This window comes from Frieseomelitta varia, unplaced genomic scaffold, assembly GCF_011392965.1.
Source record: "Frieseomelitta varia isolate USP_RPSP 00005682 unplaced genomic scaffold, Fvar_1.2 scaffold_167, whole genome shotgun sequence".
Lineage (NCBI taxonomy): Eukaryota > Metazoa > Arthropoda > Insecta > Hymenoptera > Apidae > Frieseomelitta > Frieseomelitta varia.
Genome location: NW_025109383.1, coordinates 362,829 through 386,670, shown reverse-complemented (window position 1 = coordinate 386,670; position 23,842 = coordinate 362,829). Strand labels below are relative to the sequence as shown.

Below are 23,842 nucleotides of genomic sequence, written 5' to 3'. Positions count from 1 at the left end.
GCATTACAATTTCGTGCGTCTTCTTTTTTTGAAGTTCGTGTGTACAATAAATCCGCTTTGCGTATTCTTCAATGTATATGAGGTGTACCTGCAAAAATTGGGGCGTGTTAGTGACTTTCTGCGTGTAATTATTACGTGTTACGTGAATTAGTACATGTCAAGTGAAAGAAAAAAGTTTATATTATATTCAAAAATGCTTTATCGAAAACTTATAGGTGTTCAAAGGATTAAAGCGGATTTTTATGCATTTATGGAAAATTTAAGGGTATAAAAATGCAGAAATGAAAGTAATATAAAATACAATACCTGTTATAATATTTAACACATTCTGTTAGTCTCTCATACATGGAAGAAACACAAAGCCATAGGAATTTGTGTAACTTTCAATATATACTGAATAAAATAAATTTAATGTATAAAATATATTAAACCATATTGAATATATTGACATAGAATTTAACGAGAAAATGTTTAGCTTGTACGAAGAATTTACATAAAATAGATATATATAAATATATAAATATAAACATGTATAAATATATAAATATAAATATATATAAATATACAAATATAAATATATATAAATAGATATATATAAATATATCTGATAGAAAACGTGTTAAATGAAACAGATCTCTGCCTAGGTTCTATTTTTCAAGTTATTTTCAAAAAAATATTAATCTGTAATTAATTATAGTAGATGGAACAAATATTCGTAGTCTCTTCCTTCTCCAAAAGTACAGTCTTCCATTCGTCGAATTAATGATTTTCGAATTCTTTCGAATATTCCTACCACGTGAGAAATAATAATAAATAAATTTTTAATATATTCCCAAAGTTGGTCTCCTGTTTTTATCATTTTCATAGACCGATTTAAGGCTGTAGTAGGATTGGGCAAATTTCGTTCAAAATAAAAAAATAACAAGTAACGGTTTGAAATAATGAATCATTTTCATCAATTTCTCATTTAATAACACCAAGTCAAATGTTATTAATATATTACACTTAAATCTTTCGATGCTTGAAATTATCAAAAATCTGAATGTTTATTGCATTCATCTTGCAAACATACATTTTTGATATATTTATTCAATATATTATCCTCTTTTATTCAATATGTTATCCTCTTTGAGCCTCGAATAAGTAAAAAATTTATTCTATTATTGATTATAAGATTATCTGTATAATACTCTAGTTCGAACTAAATACTCAAAATAAATAATCATTTTTTAATCGTTTGTTAAATTCATCACTTCTGAAATATTTTATTCGAGCCTAGGTTGTAGGAACGTCAATCAGAATTATTTATATCTGTCTGCGAATTGTAAAAACAATTTTGCCTGCAAATCTTTGAACGCTTCTAACTTTTCAGACATAAATTTATACGAACTTCTATAGTGACCACCTGTTTGGTCTCATTAACACGTAATATTGTTAAAATTTGACCAATATTTTTGGACACCTTATATATGATCAGCTTTCTGCACTCCATCAAATGCCATAGTAGCAATTGACTTACGTGTATAAACGAGCAACCGGTTTTGCGTTTGGCCCACATTACTATGGTTCGATAGAACTTTCGAGATATTGCGTCCCAGAAGTACATGCTCTTTTCGTTATTAAACACGGATTTCTTAATACTTCCTGGTTCTAAATTCTCCCTGGATTTTCAAAAAAGGAAGTTTCTTCTAATTCTTGGCGACATATTACGAAATCTCTGTGTATATAGGTATGCACGTTATAACTTACATTATTACGTGCGTTATTGCATTATTTATGCTCGTAAAACATCCAAAATATGTTAGTAGAATGTTTAACATAATCGTAGAATATTTAACATAAGTGTTCCGAGTTTCGAGAAAATGGAATTTGAAAATTAGTCGAATGCATTTAATTTTAGCTAATTTGAAAATATAATACGTTTTCAAATTTCAGTTGTTTTATATTTTCAACAGTTATTATTATCGAGAAACAATAAACTGAATGTTAAAGATAAAAACTGTTTTAAGACAGAGGAATATATTTTATTCTGTTACATTATACAATAATCGATGAATTGCCTTGCAGTTTGATTCCTAGATTTTGGATTAAAATACACTTCAATACTTAATTTTGCAATGATAGGAAATAATAAAATAATTTGAATATTAGTATACTAATGTTAATTTATTGTATTGATATTGCGTATGCTGGTTTAAAAAAAAATACTGAATTTTCATCTTCAAGACTTTATTTTACATGTTCGAACGTATTTCCTCTGTATTTCAAGACTCAAAGGTGCCATTATAGATTTTAAACACACGAAGTTTTGAAATCATTCTAAAACTGAAGAATCACCAAGGTATTTTAAATTTCATTCACCATGATTTACGAAACACTCACGATTACAATATCATTATCAACAAATAGCACAGTCTCACATTCTTTGTCTAAAAGCACCTGAACAACTGAAAACACTGAGCTGAGAATTGAACTATAGTTTCTTACGAGTTAAAGTGAAATTGACAAATTTATAATAATTTATAATAAGTAATTATAAACATAATGTACAATGTACAAACGTATACAACACAAAAAATACAAACTCGTCGAATTTTATCAATGGGATCGCGTGCACCGACCGAGGATCGTTATCCACATTCGCGTTTCGTGTCAATCGGTGAAAACATCGCGGACGAGCTTATGAAAAGACGTGGCTCGAGCATCCGGTTAGGGAAACGTCGAAGAAATAGCAGAACGCAAAGTGGTTTGCGAACGAACACTCGCCTCGCAAATTGCGGTATCGTCCGTATGCAGGCTACGAGGATTGTGTAACTATAGCCTCTGGTTGCCATAGAGGCGAGCGGCTATGATGCATCTATGGTGCATCCGCCGTGACCCCGGTGCATGCGCGTGCACCCGTGTCGCTTGCAAGATCCTATCGGGATAACGCCCATATTCACCTGTCTTCAATTGCGTACACACACACACACACACACACCCGTGTGTTCACTTGCAGTGGCGAGATTCGCCGAAATTCTAGCAGAAAGTCTTGGGAAATTAGAAAATGTTTTTTTTTAAGGGGGCAGGACAGTTTGACGGGCCTGAAAATTACGAATACTTTGAATATTATTATATATATATTATATATATTATATATCCTTATCATTAATAATATTAAATTTTTATATGTTTTATATATACTATATTATATATATATTATTATTATTATATATATTATATATTCTTATTATTAATAATATTAAATTTTTATATGTTTTATATATACTATATTTTTATATATATTATATATATTATATATCCTTATTATTAATAATATTAATATAAATTTTTATATGTTTTATATATACTATATTATATATATATTATATATAAATTATATAATATTTTAATTTATTTTTTAAAAAATAAACAAACAACAATAAATAATATAAAATATAATTATGGTTAAATTATCAATTAAATTAATATTTTATATATAATTAATTAAAATTAAATATATAATATAATTAAGATAAAATTAATAAAATATTCTTAATATAAAAATTAATGAAAGGCGTTAGTAAAAGAGCTAGTAGAAAGTACATATTTGATTGACATGAACTCTTGTGGTTTATTTTAACACATTATGAACTATAAAAAGCAGCATTAAAAAAGAAAAAAAGAGGGCTGTTATTTAACTTTTTAACGGCATCCTTTTACATTGTCTATCGGTGTGCATGATTTCAGCAAAACAGGATTAGCTGCAATAAAAAGGCGAAGAAAGTTCAAAAGTAAACAATATTCTTTAGGGATTGACGATCCAACATTTTCATTTATGTGAAAATTATGAAAATGGCAGCTATTTGTTTCTGATCTATCGAATTTATGCCAAAAATTTCTACGTGTTTTGTTTATATTTTTCGAAATTGTTTAAAATTAAAAAATTTTCGATCTTCAGTCCCTAGTAAATGTTACGCTAAAGATACGTACCAAGTTTCACGGTAATCGGTTGGTTAGATTCCGAGATGTCTTGCACACCGTTTCTAAAAATCTAGTTTCGAGAGAAACGCGTTTAAAGTTTCAGAACGTCATTTTTCATATGTATCCTTTATTTACTTTTTTTTACTTATATATCGCGGCTCACAGTTCTTACAATTCACAACTAAATCGAATCCAAGTCCCCTAATATTCGATTCACCAAAAGTAATATCTGAATCACACAATTCACACTTTATAATACTGCTTAAAGTTGTAAACAGTGATACAAATTCAATTATTCTATATCCACGGATTTATTATTATACTATACAAAATATTACACATATTTAACGGACATTACACGGATTTATTATTATACTATACAAAATATTATACATTATATTATACAAAATAAGTCGTAAGCCTAGGACTTTTTGTATCTTATTTCTAAGACTTCAAACTACTATTTAAAACAAAAAGAAAAACGATCGATTTTTTTTTAAATTTCAAACTGACCCCTTAACCCTCTTTGTACCTTGCAATTTCTGTATATATATCGTTTAGAGCAACAAAACATTGTCACTGAAACGAAATCTCGATGAAACATATATACTGCTTCGCGGTAGAAACATTTTGAAAAACAAGGCGTTAATGAGGAAAGTCAAATTATTCAAAGTATTAGAAAAAGACAAAACTCGCGGAACTGATTTGAGTTAAATATATATGTGTTGTATTTCATTTGTGAATAATACTTGAGATTATAATTCAATATTATTAAGATAATAATATTTAAGAATTGTCTCTCTTCTAGAAATATGAAATTTACGACAAATATCATTTGAATATTTAATATTATATTCATTAAATTAATAGTTTTAGTATTTGGAGAACATTTTTATAAGTAATTTTAAAATAATTTAATGGATATAAAAATACATATATCGGAAAAACAAAAGTTTTGCAATGATTAATGAAGAAAGCTTTGAAGTGATAAGTAAAAGTAGTTGCTTAATGTATTTATAAAGCATAATAACAAACGAACAAATAAATGAGAGAATTTTTATTTTCGATTTATTAATATTTGTTTCAATGTCAGGACATCTTAAATATGTGTGTGTGTGTGTGTGTCAATAATTTATAATAAATCATAGATTGCAAAATAAATTATAGAATAGATGTCTTATTTCATACACAGTTGCTTAACGCTCTAAATGAGACGATTCTTTTGTTGCTTGTGCTGTTTACATTTCCTTGATTTTTGCCATTGGTGCGTGATTCTGAAAGCGAACTCGACGTTTCGTCGTTGTAATTAGAATTTATGGCCGCTATCGCATTAACATTGAGAAATTATTACGCCTCGGACGTTCCACACGTTTTTGAGGATTTGAGGTCTGCAATTAGTTATGCTAATGTATCCTTTGTATTCGCCATTTTATATACGTTACATAAAGTTAAAAAGTTTAAGGGAAGAGTTTTAATTCTATCATAATTAAGCATCTTTTTTTCTATGGTTCACTTTGAAATTAATTTACAGTTTTATTTTTGATTATACTTTTGTATTTAAAGAGATAAATAGCAACTTGTTATTTGAGTAATAATACTATATTTTATTAATATATATATATATAATATTTATTAGTACTTGTTATATTAGTGATAATACTAATTTTTAATGATAATACTATATACAGAAATAGTTCAATAATAATAGAAGAATTTTAACTGAGAGATAAAAAAATTGCTATGTCTCATTATAAAAATTAAATACCAAATACCTTATTCGTGTAAATATAAATGATATGTGTACATAGAAAGAGTTAAATAAAATTTCAACAGATTTCATTTCAAAATTAGATAATTTTATTATAAAAACTAATATCAGACAAAAAATTAATTGGAAACGTTCAACTAAAACGTGTTATCTAAGAGAAGTTACTACATTTCATTATAACAATCAAATAATTTCATTGTAATTTTGTTACAATAGTTAAATATTTTATGCAACGTACATATTTGCAAAAAAAGTTGCTCAACCTAGATTTCAGAAACATTTATTGAAAATATTAGTTTTAACGCACAAATATTTGCTATTAGAAAAGTAAAATATCTTACCTTTAAACGCAAAAGCACAAACAAACTCGTATACAAATCTTCGAGACAGAAAATTTATACAATTTTAATCTTTTGGGAGAAAGAATTAAAGTGAGTATCGCCTACAAAGGAAAATATATTTTCGTGTCAGGCAAACTATTGAAAACTTCGAATGATTTCTACTATAAATCCTTACGCTTAATCGTTTGAAACGGCTCTTGCTTTTTGCTGGGCACTCGCGAGCAGAACGATGATTTTCACCGATCGACAACGTGTTAAGTAGTGCATACATTTCTCAACGTAAGAATGTACTTTTCCGATCTTACACGCCGGCTCTGGTAATTTCTAGCCTCGCGAGCCTCGTAGAAGTATTCGCAGGTGGAGTTTTCTATCGCACGTTGTTCATCATTGATTCTGGGATTTGCTATTAGTCGGTTGCGCATTGCAAGCGTGAACGAATAGCGTCGATCTATCTTCGGTACTTGCATCGCTCGCCACTGACGCTTTAGACGTACAATTAATCATCCCGATGATTTACGACTGTAATTCTGAAATATCAATCCCAATAAATTCAGAACTGATTATCAATCAGGGATTTAATTCGCGTTTGAAGCGAACTCGGCGCAAAAGCTGTTACTTTTCTAACTATATTGAAATATTTGGTAGATAATGGGCCACTTACCAGTGCAATTTCATTGGAAACTTTATGTTTTTTTATATTTCAGCAGTTACGATTAACGAATAGTTTCTCTACCGTTAAGTTTCCACATTTTCAAGTTTCATATTCATTTTTAATAAGTAGCTGATGCTTTATAAAATTTGTACAGAGCAATGTGGTATAAAAATATATATTTCAATCATTCTAAAATTTCAACAATTTAATACACTTAAAGCAACTCTGTAGATTCTTCAACCACCTAATTATTACAATATTAGCTATTCTTTTTGTCAATATTTATTAATAGTACACGTTAAAATTGAATAGAGAATCATTTGAGTTGTATTTTATGTTAGAATAATTTAAAAGTGAACAAATATTTATTAATAGTACACGTTAAAATTGAATAGAGAATCATTTGAGTTGTATTTTATGTTAGAATAATTTAAAAGTGAACAAATATTTATTAATAGTACACGTTAAAATTGAATAGAGAATCATTTGAGTTGTATTTTATGTTAGAATAATTTAAAAGTGAACAAATATCTATTGTAACATATTCTTATATATTTGTTATATATCTATGTATTACAATATAATATATAATATTATAATATAAGTGTAATATTAGAATGTATCTAATAATATATAATATTATAATATATCTAATATAATATAATATAATATAATATTATAATATAATTGTAATATTATAATGTATCTAATAATATATAATATTATAATATCATTGTAATTATATATAATATTGTACTGTATATATTGTATTGTATAACATTGTATATATAATATTATAATATCATTATAATGTATCTTTAATTGGTTAGTTAAGATTAGTTAAGTTGTTATTCTGATTCTAGTCTTTAGGATACAATCTTTTCATCTTTCTTGATAACAGATTATATCATATTCAAATCTATGATATGAAAGATAAGAATATCATAAATACAAGAATAAGTATAATACATATCTTTATTTATCTTTTGCATTATACATTTTCACAAAATTAAAGCTAAAATCAATAGTTTTTCGACAAACACAAATAAATTGACACTATTGTTATTAAAATATTATTTTCAAATGATCGGATAAATTGATCGATATATTCAAAATGATTGATTTCATTCAAAAAAAATAAACTTGACTTCGAAAATTTTCCTCGCGATTCGAAAAAATAATTTGCAAAGTATTTTGTATGCCGATATCGCGTAAGAAACTAGCCAGAATTGATCCAAAATTAGAAAAATCTAAAAATTGTAATAACTTTGAATATTTAGATAATTTTATATTGTGAAATTCATAGTTCAACCATTTATCTTTCTAAATTTTTCTCTATTGTCTAAAATACTAGAATATTGCTATAGATATTGAAATTAACAGTTATTGAGACAACATAAATCGAAAAATATATATTTAAAGATTAATGCATTATACATTCGTTATAATTCTTTACATATCCATCATTCAGTATTAAAGTTTCAGACTTCCAGTAATTTTAAATTTATGCTTCGTCAATTACAAATGGAACAGTTCTATAATTCTTTGTAAAATGAAATTCTATTCTTAGCCGAAGGATGCTCGGTTAACATTGAAATAAAACAATTGTACTATCCCGTTGCATATTGTGAAAAACCAGTCGCATTCTAAATATAGTGATACGAGAGCCGCAGATCGTTGGATTATCTCTCAGGTAGGAGGATGATTTCTCGAACTCCCGTTCTAAACAGACCATCTAAAATCTAAACGAGCGTTACAAAATTTCCTTGTTCGTTCCCCGTGGCGCGCGTACAAATGAGATATGGCCTTCGAAAAGAGGATTGAAAAAAAAAGGGGGAACCGCGCGCTTTTGAAATCTGCTGCAATCCATTTCCAGAGCAATACACCGGGGAGAGAAAAAAAAAAAAGAGGAAAGAAAAGGAAACGAATCGATACGGGAAGAGTGTGCTGGTTCTTGTGAAAAAGGGAAAGAGAAAGATACGACGAGCAATAAGAAGAGAGAGAGAGAGAGAGAGAGAAGCCACGTGAATAGAAAATGCCCATCTCTTGAGGTCATCTCGATCTCGAGCCTTGGCCATCGGGGGGAAAGTGGATTTCTGCCTTTTATGTCACATGTGGTCGACTTTTGATTCCTCCCTTCTCTTTCTGTAAATTTGAATTTTCAATTCGCCACTTAAATATTGGGCATATGTTAAATATTGATCAGAAAATGTTGTAACTGTCATCTTTTCTCATTATTGTTTCCTGAGAAAAGGGAAAAGTTTATTTTATTTAAGCTCGACTGAAAGTGTTGATAAAGAGTTATAATTATCTATTTCTGATATATCTTGTAGAATAGTTTTCAACACGTTGAACATCATATTTGTTTTAAAAAAAAGAAATTATATGGGTACAAGAATACATACTCAAATTTATCGAATTCCATTGTTATACATATATTCTCTTATTTTTGTTATCAAAATGTTTATATATATTTATACAGAATTATTACATACACTTTATTTGGAGAATTTATTTCTTGTTAAAAATTTATACATAAATTTAAATAAGTCGCCAACATATGAAAATGAAATGTAAATCGTAATCGTTATATATATTTGTATTTAATAGTGGTTCAAATTGTACAGTTTGATACAGAACATAATCAGTAATCAACAGCAAGTATAATAATTTTTCTTGCAATATTACATATTAAGAAACTGCATTTACACGTACAGTTTCAGCTACCTGTGATTTGTGAAAATTCCTGCATACAATTAAGTAAATATGCAAGTAAAACCTAGCAATATGAAACTTTCTGATCAATCTAATATATTTCCATATAATTTCCTTCGTCACCTCGGTTTCTCAATCTATAAACCAGGACAAATATTCAATCTTAATTAGCCACAAGTAGTTAATTTTAGTCTTATCTATTATTCTTCCAATATTAGAAGAAATCGTAGCCAAACATGTAATAAGAATAGATATTAATTAATTTTTAAATATGCAATATTCACAATACATATATGTGTACACTATACACATAATTTATTTAGAAAATTCATAAAATTATCTCTTATATAAAATATTTTTGTATTCTGATATACAGCATAAATTATAATATCTAATATTAATAACTGTAATTAGATTTATTTATCATAATTATATTTAACATTCGTTAGATTCATCGGTGCTATAGATGAAGAATAATTGGAAAACAAAGCTTGTTTAAGTAGTAAATTCACATTCACAAGTTATATTTTTGCAAATATAAACTATAAACTATTTTGAAATTACCTTCTATCTTTCTTTTTGTACTATAATTCAAAGTTTCATTTACCGCTTTTCAATTTGTCGTGCACGTAAACTTATTCTTCATCGAGAGGTTGAGGCTAATCTGAAAGCTTCATGGCTTCACCGTGCAATTAACATTACCAGACAGATACTGTTCCAGGTAATATCAACTCTGACTTACTAATTGTATAAAAAGTATTAAGCATAATCTCAGTCATAGCTGTGGTAACAATTTTCATTCGTCGTTTACCGCGGAAATTACAAAGGCTGGATCACCGAGGAAACAGCAAATGAGAATAGTTGCGACGTTGAACGATCAAATAAATTACTTGCTTTTTTCCTTGTTGTTTTCAAAAAGTCATCTTCCTCTTTGAAAGACTGTAAACAAGGAAAAAGTAAAGAAAGGTGAATTTTCTAGTTTAACGACTTTTCCTTTTTTTTTCCTTTGGCTTTTAATGCTCTGCGTTTTTTCATTAAACGTAAATAAAAAGATAGGCTAGATCTCATATTCATCTCGATATAGAAGATCGGAGGAGTATGTGGAGATTTAGAAATTTATCAGAAAGAAAAATGATTGAAACAAGGTTGAATTAATGTTAGCAGAATTTCAAAACTGTTTGTTGATCACGAGTGGCTTAAACGCAACTGTATTTATAATTCATGCTGCACTTTTACTTGTTTTACGTTTCGTTAGACTCGCTTTCGAAATTTCTAGGCAAGAAAATAACAACTACAGTCATTGGATTAAATCATTATATATACATTATTTAATAGATGTTAATTTAGTACACTAATTAGTTTAGCAGGTAGTTTGCCAGTAATTCGCATTTATAGATTAAAACTGGTCACTCTGTATAAATATCGAATTATATACGATTTGTATATTAAATAACGACATTATTTCCATCGGATAATCAAAATTTGGTGTTTGAATAATTTTGACTTTTATCATAATTGAAATTTCATTTCAAGACGTTGATTATTTATTCTTTCGTTCTACACAGTAATTGTTAAATATAAAAGTATCCCAGTGATAAAAGTCAGTTTCGAGAAAAACGTTTCTAAATATTTAAAAGTAAAATATTTCTTATATGCAATATATAATATCGAAAAATTCAATATTTCTTAATAGTTATGAGTTATTTGATGAATTTATAAATGAAATGAATTTAAATTATAGTCTTATTATGTAAAATGATGGAGAGAAGATTATTGTTCTTTTTAATGTTATTCTGCATTATTCATTTAATATTTACATAATATTTGAAAAAAATATACAATATTAATATAATACATATATGTATATCTAATAAAAAGAAACACGATGAAAATTTTCTAGTCTCCTCCTTTAATTCGTTTGAACATTACTATATCATCATTCCATTCTTTATTATTATCATAAATTTTTTTTATTAAATTAGATTTTTTATCCTTTGGTTGATTAATCAAATCTTTGACAATCGACATCGCATTACATTCAAATTGATTAATGTTTGACTTGAATATAGTTGATCAACATTAACTTGCTGCAGCTCCGTCAATTTTTAACCATGAAACTTAAAAGACGTACATAAAAAAGCATATAGAATCTAATATATAAAAATATGTTTAATCATCCAAATTATACAATCACAGCTATCATATACGTAAGAAATGTCAAAAAGACATTTCGTGCAAAGTACAAGAGAAACAATTGGTAATAGAAATGCAACCAGTAATAGTTGATCCGCGGCCATTAAATCCATCGTTACTCGAACAAATTTCACCGATCGAGAAAAACTACTGGAAATGTCACTGGACTCGCAACCTATAATCCGCGTCTGAAATTTTATTGGCCACGCCCATTCTCTTATTGCACCTGCAAGATATATTCCTATAATCATAGAAACACGGTCGGCGCTATGCGCACACTTATCGTACCTCTGCATACACGTAGAGATGGAATCGAGTGTCTCGCAAGTAGTAGTTCTTTAAGTGTTCCATTCAGAATCTTTATAAGTGTCTGTAATGATACTTTCGAATTATACTCGAATTTGAACGGGATAGTTTCGAATATTTCATAAGTACATACTTTCAGAAAATAATACTTCCAAGTAGACTCGAATACCGATAGATAGAGTTGTAATCGAATACCTTACAAGTATATAATTTCTCTATACAAAATATGTTTCTGCTTCTTCTTACGCGATTTTTAAAATAATGCTGCATTCGCACCGGGCAAGCGCACATGCGTGTGACGTGCTCTGTCTAACGCGCATGCGTATGACGTGCTCTGTCTAACGCGCATGCGTATGACATGCTCTGTCTAACGCGCATGCGTATGACGTGTTCCATCTAACGCGCATGCTTGGCGCTTATATAAAATTCAAAAATTCAAAATCATTATTCTATAATGATATAATGAACAGCGCTTTCGTTCCAAGATGTTTTAAGTATTGAATTTGCGATTTACGCGAATTTAATCTAATCCTCACTAAAATCCTAATTTAATTTAATCTGACAATAGATAAAAGTGACAATATTAAAAAATTAATAATACATCCTTGTTTGATATACATGGCAGACTATAAACGTTATGTGGTCTATTAATGTATTCATAAATAAATTTTACCTGTTAAAGTACTTGTAAAAGAAACTTACGATTAAATATATTTTGTTTTCTTGGGGTTCAAACGTTATTTATATTGGTTATACATAATGTATGCTTGATCCCATCACTATCTGCAGATTCTGCTCGTTCCATAGTTTAATATACGCAGAAAATAAATACATTGCACATTAACATTTTTACGATAAATATTTAGTTTGGCGGGGGTTTCCTAATCTTGTCTATTTCGTTTTATCTATTTTCTTTATCATTAGTACAAAATTACGCTTGTAGCTAGTATTTGAAACCCATGGAACGAAACTTATTGTTGGATATTAAATTCGACTCGTTTGATACGTATGTTGGACTTGATCCCATCAGTAGCGTAGTATTCTTGTTGTTTTTCGAACGGACCACGCCAGAACGAGCGTACAGGCCGCTCCTCTTATGTGAGCCCGTGGAGCAAGACTTTTACGAAAGTCCAGCATCGACGCGAGAAAGTAAAGCGTATCGAGTTTGCCTTCGGGCCAGCTATCTGCTCCATTTTCCGACCTCGTCGTGTGGCCATGCCGCGTACGATGTCATATCGGCTGGCGTATCCGCCTGTAAAATGCAAATAACCTCCTTTTTCCATGGGTGCGTGTCCCTTTTCCCGAGGCGACCGAAATGGTAATGGAGAGGAAGTTACCGATTTCCTACGTTATTCTTCGATAAATCTGAGAATCAGCCCGCCCTGAGTTGCAACGAAGGAAGCAATTTACTACGTTCATTACCATTATTTAACGTTTCTCATGTTCGCCGATGGTTCCACTGCAGTCCCGCGAATGCGAGAGCCGTGGAGAGACGGCTAGGAAACTACGAAACGTTCTCCTCCGTAATTAGGTTACGCGTAGGATTCGAATATTCTCTTTATGGAAGAGAAAATGTGAAATATCGTTGGGTACGTAGAATAAAGTAGATCCTGATTGAGAGTTGAATGGAATGCATGCCTAGTGTGAAAATATCAAATCTAATTGGCAGGAGAAAATTGTATTTACCAAAATCATTACCAATGATTCGAAAGTTGATGTAAGACAGAAATTTAAAACGAAACCTTAACATTTAATAAATTGTCTCCTTTTGTGGGAGAGACGTAAAATATTGTTGTGTACATGCAATAATTTTTAAACTAAACATAAATATTCTTAAATATTAGATTAATATTATTATATTCTTTTAAATATATAAGTTGCATTCTTCTTTCATAGAATATCGTAACGTCAAATATATGAAGCAACTGATGCAATGTGATAAAAAATTAATATAAAATAATATAAAATTAAAGTTGTATTTACGTGTTTTTAGCAGGAAACAGTTGACTAAAACCGTTTTTCTTTATTGCTGTTTTATAACGTCGCAAGGTTTACAAGGTTGTCTGAACGACAGGTGTAAGCACTTGCATTGACAAGCTAAGACAAATTATATCAGCAGGTTATTAAAGACTCTTGAAACTGTCTTCCTCTTCTAAGAACATGAAAGTCTCTATCCTGTTATTTCACTCAATATTATATATAATTTATTCAAAATGAAAATTGTTAAATGAACTATTCGTTTCTAAAAATACACTTATTTTCTCATTGTTTAATAAACTAAATAAATGATAATGGATAAAACAAAATGATCATGTTCAAGCTCATACGTGAAAGAAGTATTTTTGAAAATATAATTTTATATTTTGGACTTTGATAGAAAAGCATTTGTGACAAATATTACAAGAAGAATATCGAATTATATTTTACACACTTTTTCATATGATGTGCATTCTGCAATTTTGTGCTCTTAAATTTTCTATAAATGCACAAAAACTCGCAGTCTTATTATGACAGAGAGAACAATCAAGATAACGGTCGAGAATGCTGACCATTATCCGAGTCCAGCCATTAATTGAAAAGTTTCAAAACTATACCCTCGCCTGCCAATTTATTCCATTCATTTTCTGCGATTATCGGAGGGAAAAAGGGCGCGCGCGTAATTTCACATATTTTCTTGAAAGATCATAGATTGCATCTAACCTTCGCGCACGCACGACGGTACACGTAAATCCCACCTTAGTATTTCTTTTTTTCCTTTCCAGAAACAATGGTTGAGAGACCATTGCTTTGCGAGTTTCCTGGTTTCAATTAAGCTTTCGCTTTCCAAGTAATTCTCGTGCTAATTACAACCATGTGATACTGCACGTATGCTTTAGACGAAATGTCGTTCCGTTATTTTCTTTGAGAAAATTCCTGCAATCATTTCGTCTCGAGAGCTTAAGAGCAACGTGTGAAAAATAAAATTCTAGCAACTGCAGCAGAATTGCTGTTCAAAGAGATTAACTTTAATAAACCTTGAAAATATGTATGTCAAAATGGCAATTTTTAGATGAAATAATTTTTCTAGCAATTTGAACTGGAACGTTTGTTAATAAACATAACATGCGATTCATGCTTTTAATATTGAATTTCTAATTTTATACAACAGTTGTGTTAATATCTAATTTATAGTTATTCTATAAATAATTATTAATAATCTCTAGTTATTCTAGTAGCAAATAAATTTAAATTATACAATTAAATATGTCACGTTAAATTATATTGACAAAAAACTCATTTAGAATGTTATAATATTCCTAATTTGTCTTGATACGTTGAGTTTTATTTTCACTACATAAACGTAAAGAAAAGGCCTTGTTGTATAAGACACATTCACTGCTTAGGTATATGTCAGACGCAAATCATCATATAAGTACTTTAACAATAAGCGTATATCTATTTACGACTAATCAGATTATTAATTAAAAATCATGAAATTTAGAGAAAAATGTTTTTATATGAACTAAAAAATAAAATTACTTATTGAGATAGATACATAATAATGTAAAAAATAACGAACTAACGAAGTAGCAAATTTGTTAAATTATCAGCATATGGCAAAAATATTCTGCAAATGATTGCCTACTTTCCCAAAGGAATGAAATATTTAATGCAAAATTTCAAAAAGATGATCATGAGAGAATGAAAATAGCACGAACACCGACAAATGTGTTAAACTCTCATAAATGATATTCCATAACGATCGTTTGTATACTTTCCAAAAAGGATAAATTATAATTATCACATGCGAAGTTTAAAAAAAAAAAAAGAAGAATGAATTGCAAGAGTTTGAATTTTGGTCGTTCATAGATAAAGTTTCCCTATCGAGTAGAACCTGTTGGCGCATGCATACCGATAGATTTCCTGTTAATTCGAAAAGGTGATCTCTTTAAAAAAACAAGGCTCAAAGTACGAGTGGCAGAAATGACATGGAAACCAAACCAGAAAAACCAGGCGAAGACCAGTCCAAATATTTTTCAGTTCTTTCCTCGATTTCTTTGTAGTTTCCTATAAATAGAATTTATACGTACCTGGATATGGTTGAAATTCTTCTTTTTGTACAGAGAAGAAAAGATGTTTGATCTGTCGGGCGTCCTTGTCCACCTATAATATTCCTTTCTCTTTCTCTCTCTCGTTTTCTTTCTTCTTTCGAAATTCACGACACCGACCTAAAACAAGCTGTGATCCCCTGATCGCAGCAGTTTCACCAGGGGGGAACAAATTTAAAAAGCGATCTCGAACGATTCCTACCGTCATTTACTTTCGCTGAAACCTGTTGTTCCATCTCGCTGTTTTCTTTTTCTCTTTGGGTTTTCTTTTCTGTTTCTCCCGTTCCTCCTTTCCCCGTCGTTCATTTTGAAAATAAATATCTGACAGACAAAAATCCATGTTGAGAATATTTTATAATTTTTTAAGTAAGTTTTTAATATAACCTTTAACAAGTTTTTCAATAATATATTATAATATTATAATTTATTATAATATATTATAACAATTATAATGTATTATAATATTATTAATTCACTTAAAAAATATATTAATATTTAATATTTTATTATTTAATATCTTTATATTTATTAATATTATTAAATTTAATAATATTAATAAATTATTTTAAAATATTTTATATATTTATTTATATTAATATTAATTTATTTAATAATATATTATAATATATTATTAATTTACAGTTCATTTAATTTATACACAGTGCAAATGTAATACGAATTTCGAAATTATGAAATTATTGTAATATAAATATAATTTATATGCATATATGTATTATGTGTTTATGTTTTTATTTTGTTACGATTATTATTTCGGTTTCTAGCCTTATTTATTAAAATGTCTTATTTATTAAAAGTGTGTTAAGATGATTTAACATTAAGCTTGCTAAGTATAATATTTTTTCTCTCGAAACGATATTGGAAAAATAAGGTTCTAATATTTCTTTTTATTTAATATTTGCTATAATAGTTTTCATTTTATAAGTACTTGTAAATTATGTCGAACTCTAGATCTAAGTCGAATTCATACGCAAAAATATTGTATACACTAAATATCTTGATAAAATTTATTTCTCTTACATCGATAATTTGAATAATTCTTTAATTACATAATAATAATTATCGATGATTATTTAATTAAATTTTATTATAACAATGTATGTTTGACAAGCAAAATTTTGAAACTCAAACTGATTTAAATTAAAAACATAATTTTTATATTATTTATTGTTTTATATTATTCATTAACATATTGTTTTTTATTTTTACATTTATTTATATTCCTGAAACTTCTCTCATCGTTACCATACTAATAAAAGATTCTCACATGTAGCGCCTTACCTTTCGTTTTTTGACAACGAGATCGAAAGTTTCCAGCAGTCTTATATAGATATAAAATTGAAAGTGTTTGGATTCAATATTTGGAGTTGCACTGTAATATAAGTCATTAAAAATTCCGTTTACTGACTCAGGATATCCTATTGAAAACGAAAGCTTCACGTACACGTTCTCTCTTTCGACTGTCAATAGTAACAACAGCTATTATTCGCGATAAGTACATGCACTGAATATTAATGACACTGCCAAATAAGGGGATGCATATTAGAAAATTCATAGCCATGCAATAAATTTGAAATAACCTTACAGTTACAAATAAAAAAAAAAGAGGGAAGTTTACCCGTTACGAATATTTTTAGAGTTAAAAATTTAAAATGAAGTTTTTAAATTTTAATTCTAGTATTTTTTAGAGATAGATAGTAAATATGATTTGAAAAATATAACTACAGAAATAAATTTTACAATCAATTGAATGAAATTTAATTATCTGTTTCTGTCTCTATGTGTGAAAATTTAAACCTGATATAAAAAACAAAACTAAATAACATCAACTCTTTTTCAATTGATTTAATTTAATATTTGATTTCATATTTAATAATTTAATATCTAATTTAATATTTTACTTTTTATATATAAAATACAAAGTAATAATTGAAACGATCAGTACTTTGTAAAATATTTTTTAAATCATTTTTGTAAAATTATAATATTTTATTCAATATATAATTGTATAATATAATATGATATATTAGATATAATAATTATTTTAACAATATGATATAAGAATTAATTAGTACAATGATATTTTTCATAATTATCTATAATATAAATTAATTATTATAATCACAGCGAAATTACAAAATTACAAAAATCAGTTGAACAGAGAGGACATTTAAAGAAATTTACATATTTCTTGCCTATTTTCTTTTAAAAAAGAACTTGCACAAAAAATATTTGCTCTTTTCTAACTAAAGAAACAGTATAACGTTGTAACGTTGCTTTACATATTTACATATACCTATGTTAATATCTAAGCAAACTATAATTTTTGTATCCCAATGTCCAGTTGAGTACTAAGTGGTACATCACTTGTGAATGCTGATATTACACTAACATTATGCTAATTATTAACGCGTTGACACCTGTGACATAACTTCCTTATTTTGAAGTTAATGCAAAGAGATTGAAAAAAAAATCTCCAGACTTATTAGCAAACGAGGGATATTAATTTAACACTAATTTATGGACAAGAAGTTTTACTTCTCACTGATTGCAAGTACATGTAAAATATTTAAATATACTGATTCTTTAAAAAACAGTAGTAATGGAAGTAATTTAATAAATATAAACTATTATAGGAAGTACACTATCGTATGTAAATATTAATTTGACACTTTCAATAAAGTAATTTATATAATAATATCTCCATCAAAAGATTGATATTTTTGTTTTATTTTCATTCTTACGATCGACAAACACTTTTCTACTTTTAATTCTTCTTGTAATAATCGAGATCAAATCTGATGAATCCACTCTGCTGAATTTAATCTAGAACAAGGAATATATTTGTATCATTCAAATTCCACATTTCATATATATTTCAATTTTTCCAATATTTCAATATAGAAAGGACACGTGTAATTAAGATGATTACGAATTAACATTCAGTCACCTTCAATTATTATCTTTTTATTTAATTGACTGCAGTTAAATTAAAAAGATCCATTTGAATTCTATTTAATAGATCTGCAATAATTTAGAACTCTCCAAATACTTATGCACGATAGCGTATCCGTAACTAATAAATAAGGATCGACGTAGAGTAAGCTTAAAGAAAATAATTGAAAGTGACCTTCAAGAAAAATAATTTAATAAGTATGAATTATTATATAAACATAGGAAGTACTCATTTTACAAAATAAGTACCTACATCTAACAAATAAGTGTCGACGTAAGGTAATTACATAGTACTAGTAGTTTTAATAAAATTCACGTATACTTATTATTGCTACTTAATGTTATGGAATTCTATAGAAAATGCAAGTTACATTATGCTCCGAGGCGCATCGATCACTTTTACCGCAACCACGGAAGAGAAAACAATAATCACTTTGAGAACTTATTGCTGCCTTAGACACCAGTAATATTAGTCATTGATGTTATCAACAATTTCCTTCCACGCATTTCTCTTACGCATACACTTCTGCAAGTTCTTCATTCTGGTTCGTGAAAAACGACCGAGTAACTTTTATCTCGTGTAAATCTTTTCAAAAAAGAACATGCTATACGTCTTACTGAACACTGTATAATCATCGAAAATTTACATTTAACATCTAAAAATTTCTAATAATTGTATCTTATAACTGAGAAAATCTATAATATCTATGTTTTTTATTTTATACTTATTTATTTATTTTATATTATATACTTTTTATTTATTTTATATTTCGCTATTTATATTAAAACAGTGAAAGGAAAGAACATTGATACTATTTGATGGGTTCGATAGAATTCTCTAAAATTTCTCTATTAATTAATATTAATTTTATATGCATGTACATATATTTTTATTTCTTCTATTATGTGTTATGTTATATATTCTCCTATTTTTTACGTTATTTATTCTTCTTCTGAAATTATTTGTGTTTCTTCATTTTACTATGAATCTTCTACTCGAATTTAGATATTATTTGAATAAAATACTTGGAAAATTATTATTTATATAATATGTCGTCTTATTCGACTAAATTTTGTTTTCCAGTAATTATACGCTAGTTTATTTTAATAAACAAATGATTTTTTTCTAATTATTTCATTATTTATCTATCAAACGAAGTAACATCTTAGTTCATTTGAAATTTTACATTTGAATAAATGTTTTGTTGAAATAATATCTTAAACAATAAAATGTCACGTGTAAATATCAATATGTAATATTATATAAACATAAATAATTATTGTTTATCATGTAGCAATGTTAGGGAACAGGTGAACAAAAAAATAATTCAACATTAATCAACTTAAATTGTTTATGACTCAAATATATACAAAACACAATATTTAAAACCAAAATATAGCAATTCAAAGCGTTTGCTACAGTGGTAAATAAAATGAAAATTTGTTCAAAAATATCTTATCTGATTTCGATAACGTTCCAAACAAAAAACACTTCTTCATTTCTTAAATAAAAAGAACAAAATAAAATATATAAAGAAGAGCAAGTTATTCTTTGTCTTCTCAAACAAATAATCCTGCTTCCACTCACAATTTTATTTCCATTCAAATTCAGACCAAAAAGAAAAGAAAAAAAAAAAAAAGGAAAACGCACAAAAGCTGGCAAGTTCGTAATTAACTTAACAAAATTTGATCCACGACGATTCAATCTGTTTCAGAACTACGACACGCTAAGCAAAGGAAAGAAGTCGTGGAGTGTTCGATTGGGGCTGTCGCGGCAGAATCAAGGCGATGATCCCGGCAAAGGGTGGGGAACGATAAGCGGCAGTAGCGGGATTTCGCGTCAAATGATCTACGGTGACCCATGGCTCTATGGTACGGTTCGGTCTTCGAGGCCTTGCCACGAGGCGCGAGGCTTCATGACACCGCCGCCCCCGCCGCCACCGGGAGCACCGATATTGGTAGTATGTTCCTGCCCGGAATTTCTCAGCGGGACCACACGGAAATTCGGCAACTGCCGCAAGTGCGGTGGTCACCGATTGGCTGGTGTACCTTTAGGAGGAACATGCCGGCTACCGCCGGTTTCGTCGAGGTCCAGGCCCAGTCTCGCGGGTAAGTATTCACTGTCGACGAAAGGATCTCGCGGTTACAGTATCGATTACTGATCTTTTGTGCTTTGTGCTCGCGTCTCGCAAAGGAAACGTGAGCAAGGGAAAGATACGTTTAACGATTAACACCGGTGCCGCTTACATCGGTTGCCGTTCGTTAACACGCGTTAAGTAGCTACGTTAGTGAGTTGCTAAGTCTGTTAATAAAATTTCTCGCGTGACACACTTGAACGAAGTATCGAAATGTATGTATATAGCTTTGCCTTGCGCGGCATTCACTTCACTTGTCATGCGGAGTATATGAATTTATATACTGCAGATGTGTTTTTAGCTAGAATATTTTCTTTTATATAAGCTTTTCTTTCAGTTTAAATGATATTATATTAATATTATAGTAAATGATATTAATTATTAAATTGTTGCATTAAATGATATTACATTAATATTATATTAAATGATATTAGTTATTAAATTATTGCATTAGATGATATTATATTAATATTATATTCAATGATATTAGTTATTAAATTATTGCATTAGATGATATTATATTAATATTATATTAAATAATATTAGTTATTAAATTGTTGCATTAAATGATATTACATTAATATTATATTAAATGATATTAGTTATTAAATTATTGCATTAGATGATATTATATTAATATTATATTAAATGATATTAGTTATTAAATTATTACATTGAATGATATTACATTAATATTATATTAAATGATATTAGTTATTAAATTATTACATTAAATGATATTATATTAATATTATATTAATGATAAATGAATTTCGAATATGTATCGATATGTATATCGAGAAATATAAAATAAAGCTGGGAACGGTCTCGCGGTCAATCCATACTTGAAAGTTAATTTATATATATATATTTTATATATATATATAAATAATACGTACTTGAAAGTTAAAAAAATATTTCGCACAATTATAAATTCGGAAACAAAGCAAATTGCATACCGGTATTCGAAGAATTCCCTCTTAACTAAATAACAAATTGTCAAAACTTTCCAAACTGTAACAAAATCACTTTTATCGTTAACGTAAAAATATCTTATCGTGGTCGAAAATCAACAGGAGTGCTGAGATCTTCGATAGACGATCCCTACGACCAGATGCGCCGGAATCGGCTGGTGGAGCCGAGGACGCGAGCGCGGAGCATCTCGCCGCACCGGCCGTTGTCGCAGCGCGACTTTCGGAGCCAAAGTACAGCGCGGAACGGAAGAGAGCGGAAGGGCTCGATCGAAGGTACTTCCTCGAAGTCCGAATGGTTCGACAAAGAGGCGAACGGGAGCTACGAGGACCCGGGACACAAGCAACGAGCGAGTTTCACTGGCGGTGCGTCCACGGACGAGTGGCTCGAGGAGTCGCCGTTGGCGACGGACCCGCGAAATCAATCGGCCGCGACGACCGCCGCCTCCAGGCTGGCCCGGATTCCGAAAAAGGTGAAAAGCACGAGGAACGACTGGCCGGATTGCGCGGCGATGAAAACGCCGGAAGCCAGTCAGACGAAGGGCAATCATCATCAGGATGAGTGGAAGGAGAGGCCGTTGAGCGCCGGCGACTCGAGGAAGAGCATCCTCGTGTGCGACGTGAATCCGTATCTGTTGTTGAAGAAACAGAGGGACGAGGACGATCTAAGCGACGATCTATCGGACAACGCCCTCGAGCAGGAGGATGCGAGGCCGCTCTCCAGCCTGTTCGATTCGTCGAAAGTGAAGTCGATCGAGAGGATACCGAATAGGAGCGCGGTGGCGGCGATCGGTGGCCAGAGAATAAGGGTGTTCAACGAGCCACGCGAGATCTCGGACGACGAGGACGACGTCCCGCCAGTCACGAGAATCCCCATACCAAAGGTTTCGCCGAAGCGACCGCCGAGAAGGCTGAAGGAAGCCAAACAAACGCTGAAGAGTATCCTGAAGCGGGGCAAGGTGCTCGAGACACGAAGGAAGAACGTCCTGTTCAACGTCGACAACGTTATATTCGCGCCTGAGAAACCATCGGAGGTGACACGATTGTCTTGGAGCAGGATCGGGAGGATTGCCAACTGCGCCTCTCCCAGAGAGCAGCCGAGTAACGACGAGTCGGAGGACGAGGAGGAGGAGGAGGAGGAGGAGAAGGAACAGGAGGAGGAGGAAGAGGTGGAGCAGATGCCGGTAATTGCATCGCAGGAGCAGAGGGAAAAGTATAATTTCATTACGATTCCGAATATCAGGGATCCAAAGGTGAACAGAGTTCGACCGAAAGAGTCTAGAGTCACGCAGGATATGTGCCAAAGCTCCGTTAACCACGTGGAAGAAATCAAAGTGGATAAATTCGTTCCCTCTGTTAACGCGGATCGCGTTGCATCGAAGATGCAGCGGCAAGGCGAAGACGTCGTTCCGCGAAATTTCGCCGATCAAACGGTTCACTCGTTGAAACGCGAAAACGCGAGGGAAGAAAGAAAGAGGATAGAAGAGACGAACGAGATCGGAACGAAGGAAGACGCCGAATTGCAGATCGAGAAATGCGAGGATCGTATTCCAGGCATCGCCGTAGACGAAAAGGACCTGATACTGAAATCTGAAGGTAATCGCTTATTTCTTCTACCATCGTCGCCGCTTTTTAGGATATTCAATCATTTCAAAGTCAAAATCACTCATAAACTATTTGTTACATAAAAGATAGTTCTGATGGACGACTAAAAGAAAGTATTGATCTATGTCGAGA

General features: G+C 30.1%; 1 protein-coding gene across 1 annotated transcript in view; it reads left to right on the top strand.

Moving 5' to 3' along the window:
- The window catches only part of LOC122538560, a 47,644-nt gene that overhangs the window by 6,308 nt on the left and 17,494 nt on the right, over nucleotides 1-23,842 (top strand). The window contains exons 2-3 of the mRNA XM_043672755.1: nucleotides 20,715-21,108; nucleotides 22,211-23,701. Coding sequence (XP_043528690.1) covers nucleotides 20,715-21,108; nucleotides 22,211-23,701 — 1,885 coding nt within the window. The remainder of the gene's footprint in view (nucleotides 1-20,714; nucleotides 21,109-22,210; nucleotides 23,702-23,842) is intronic.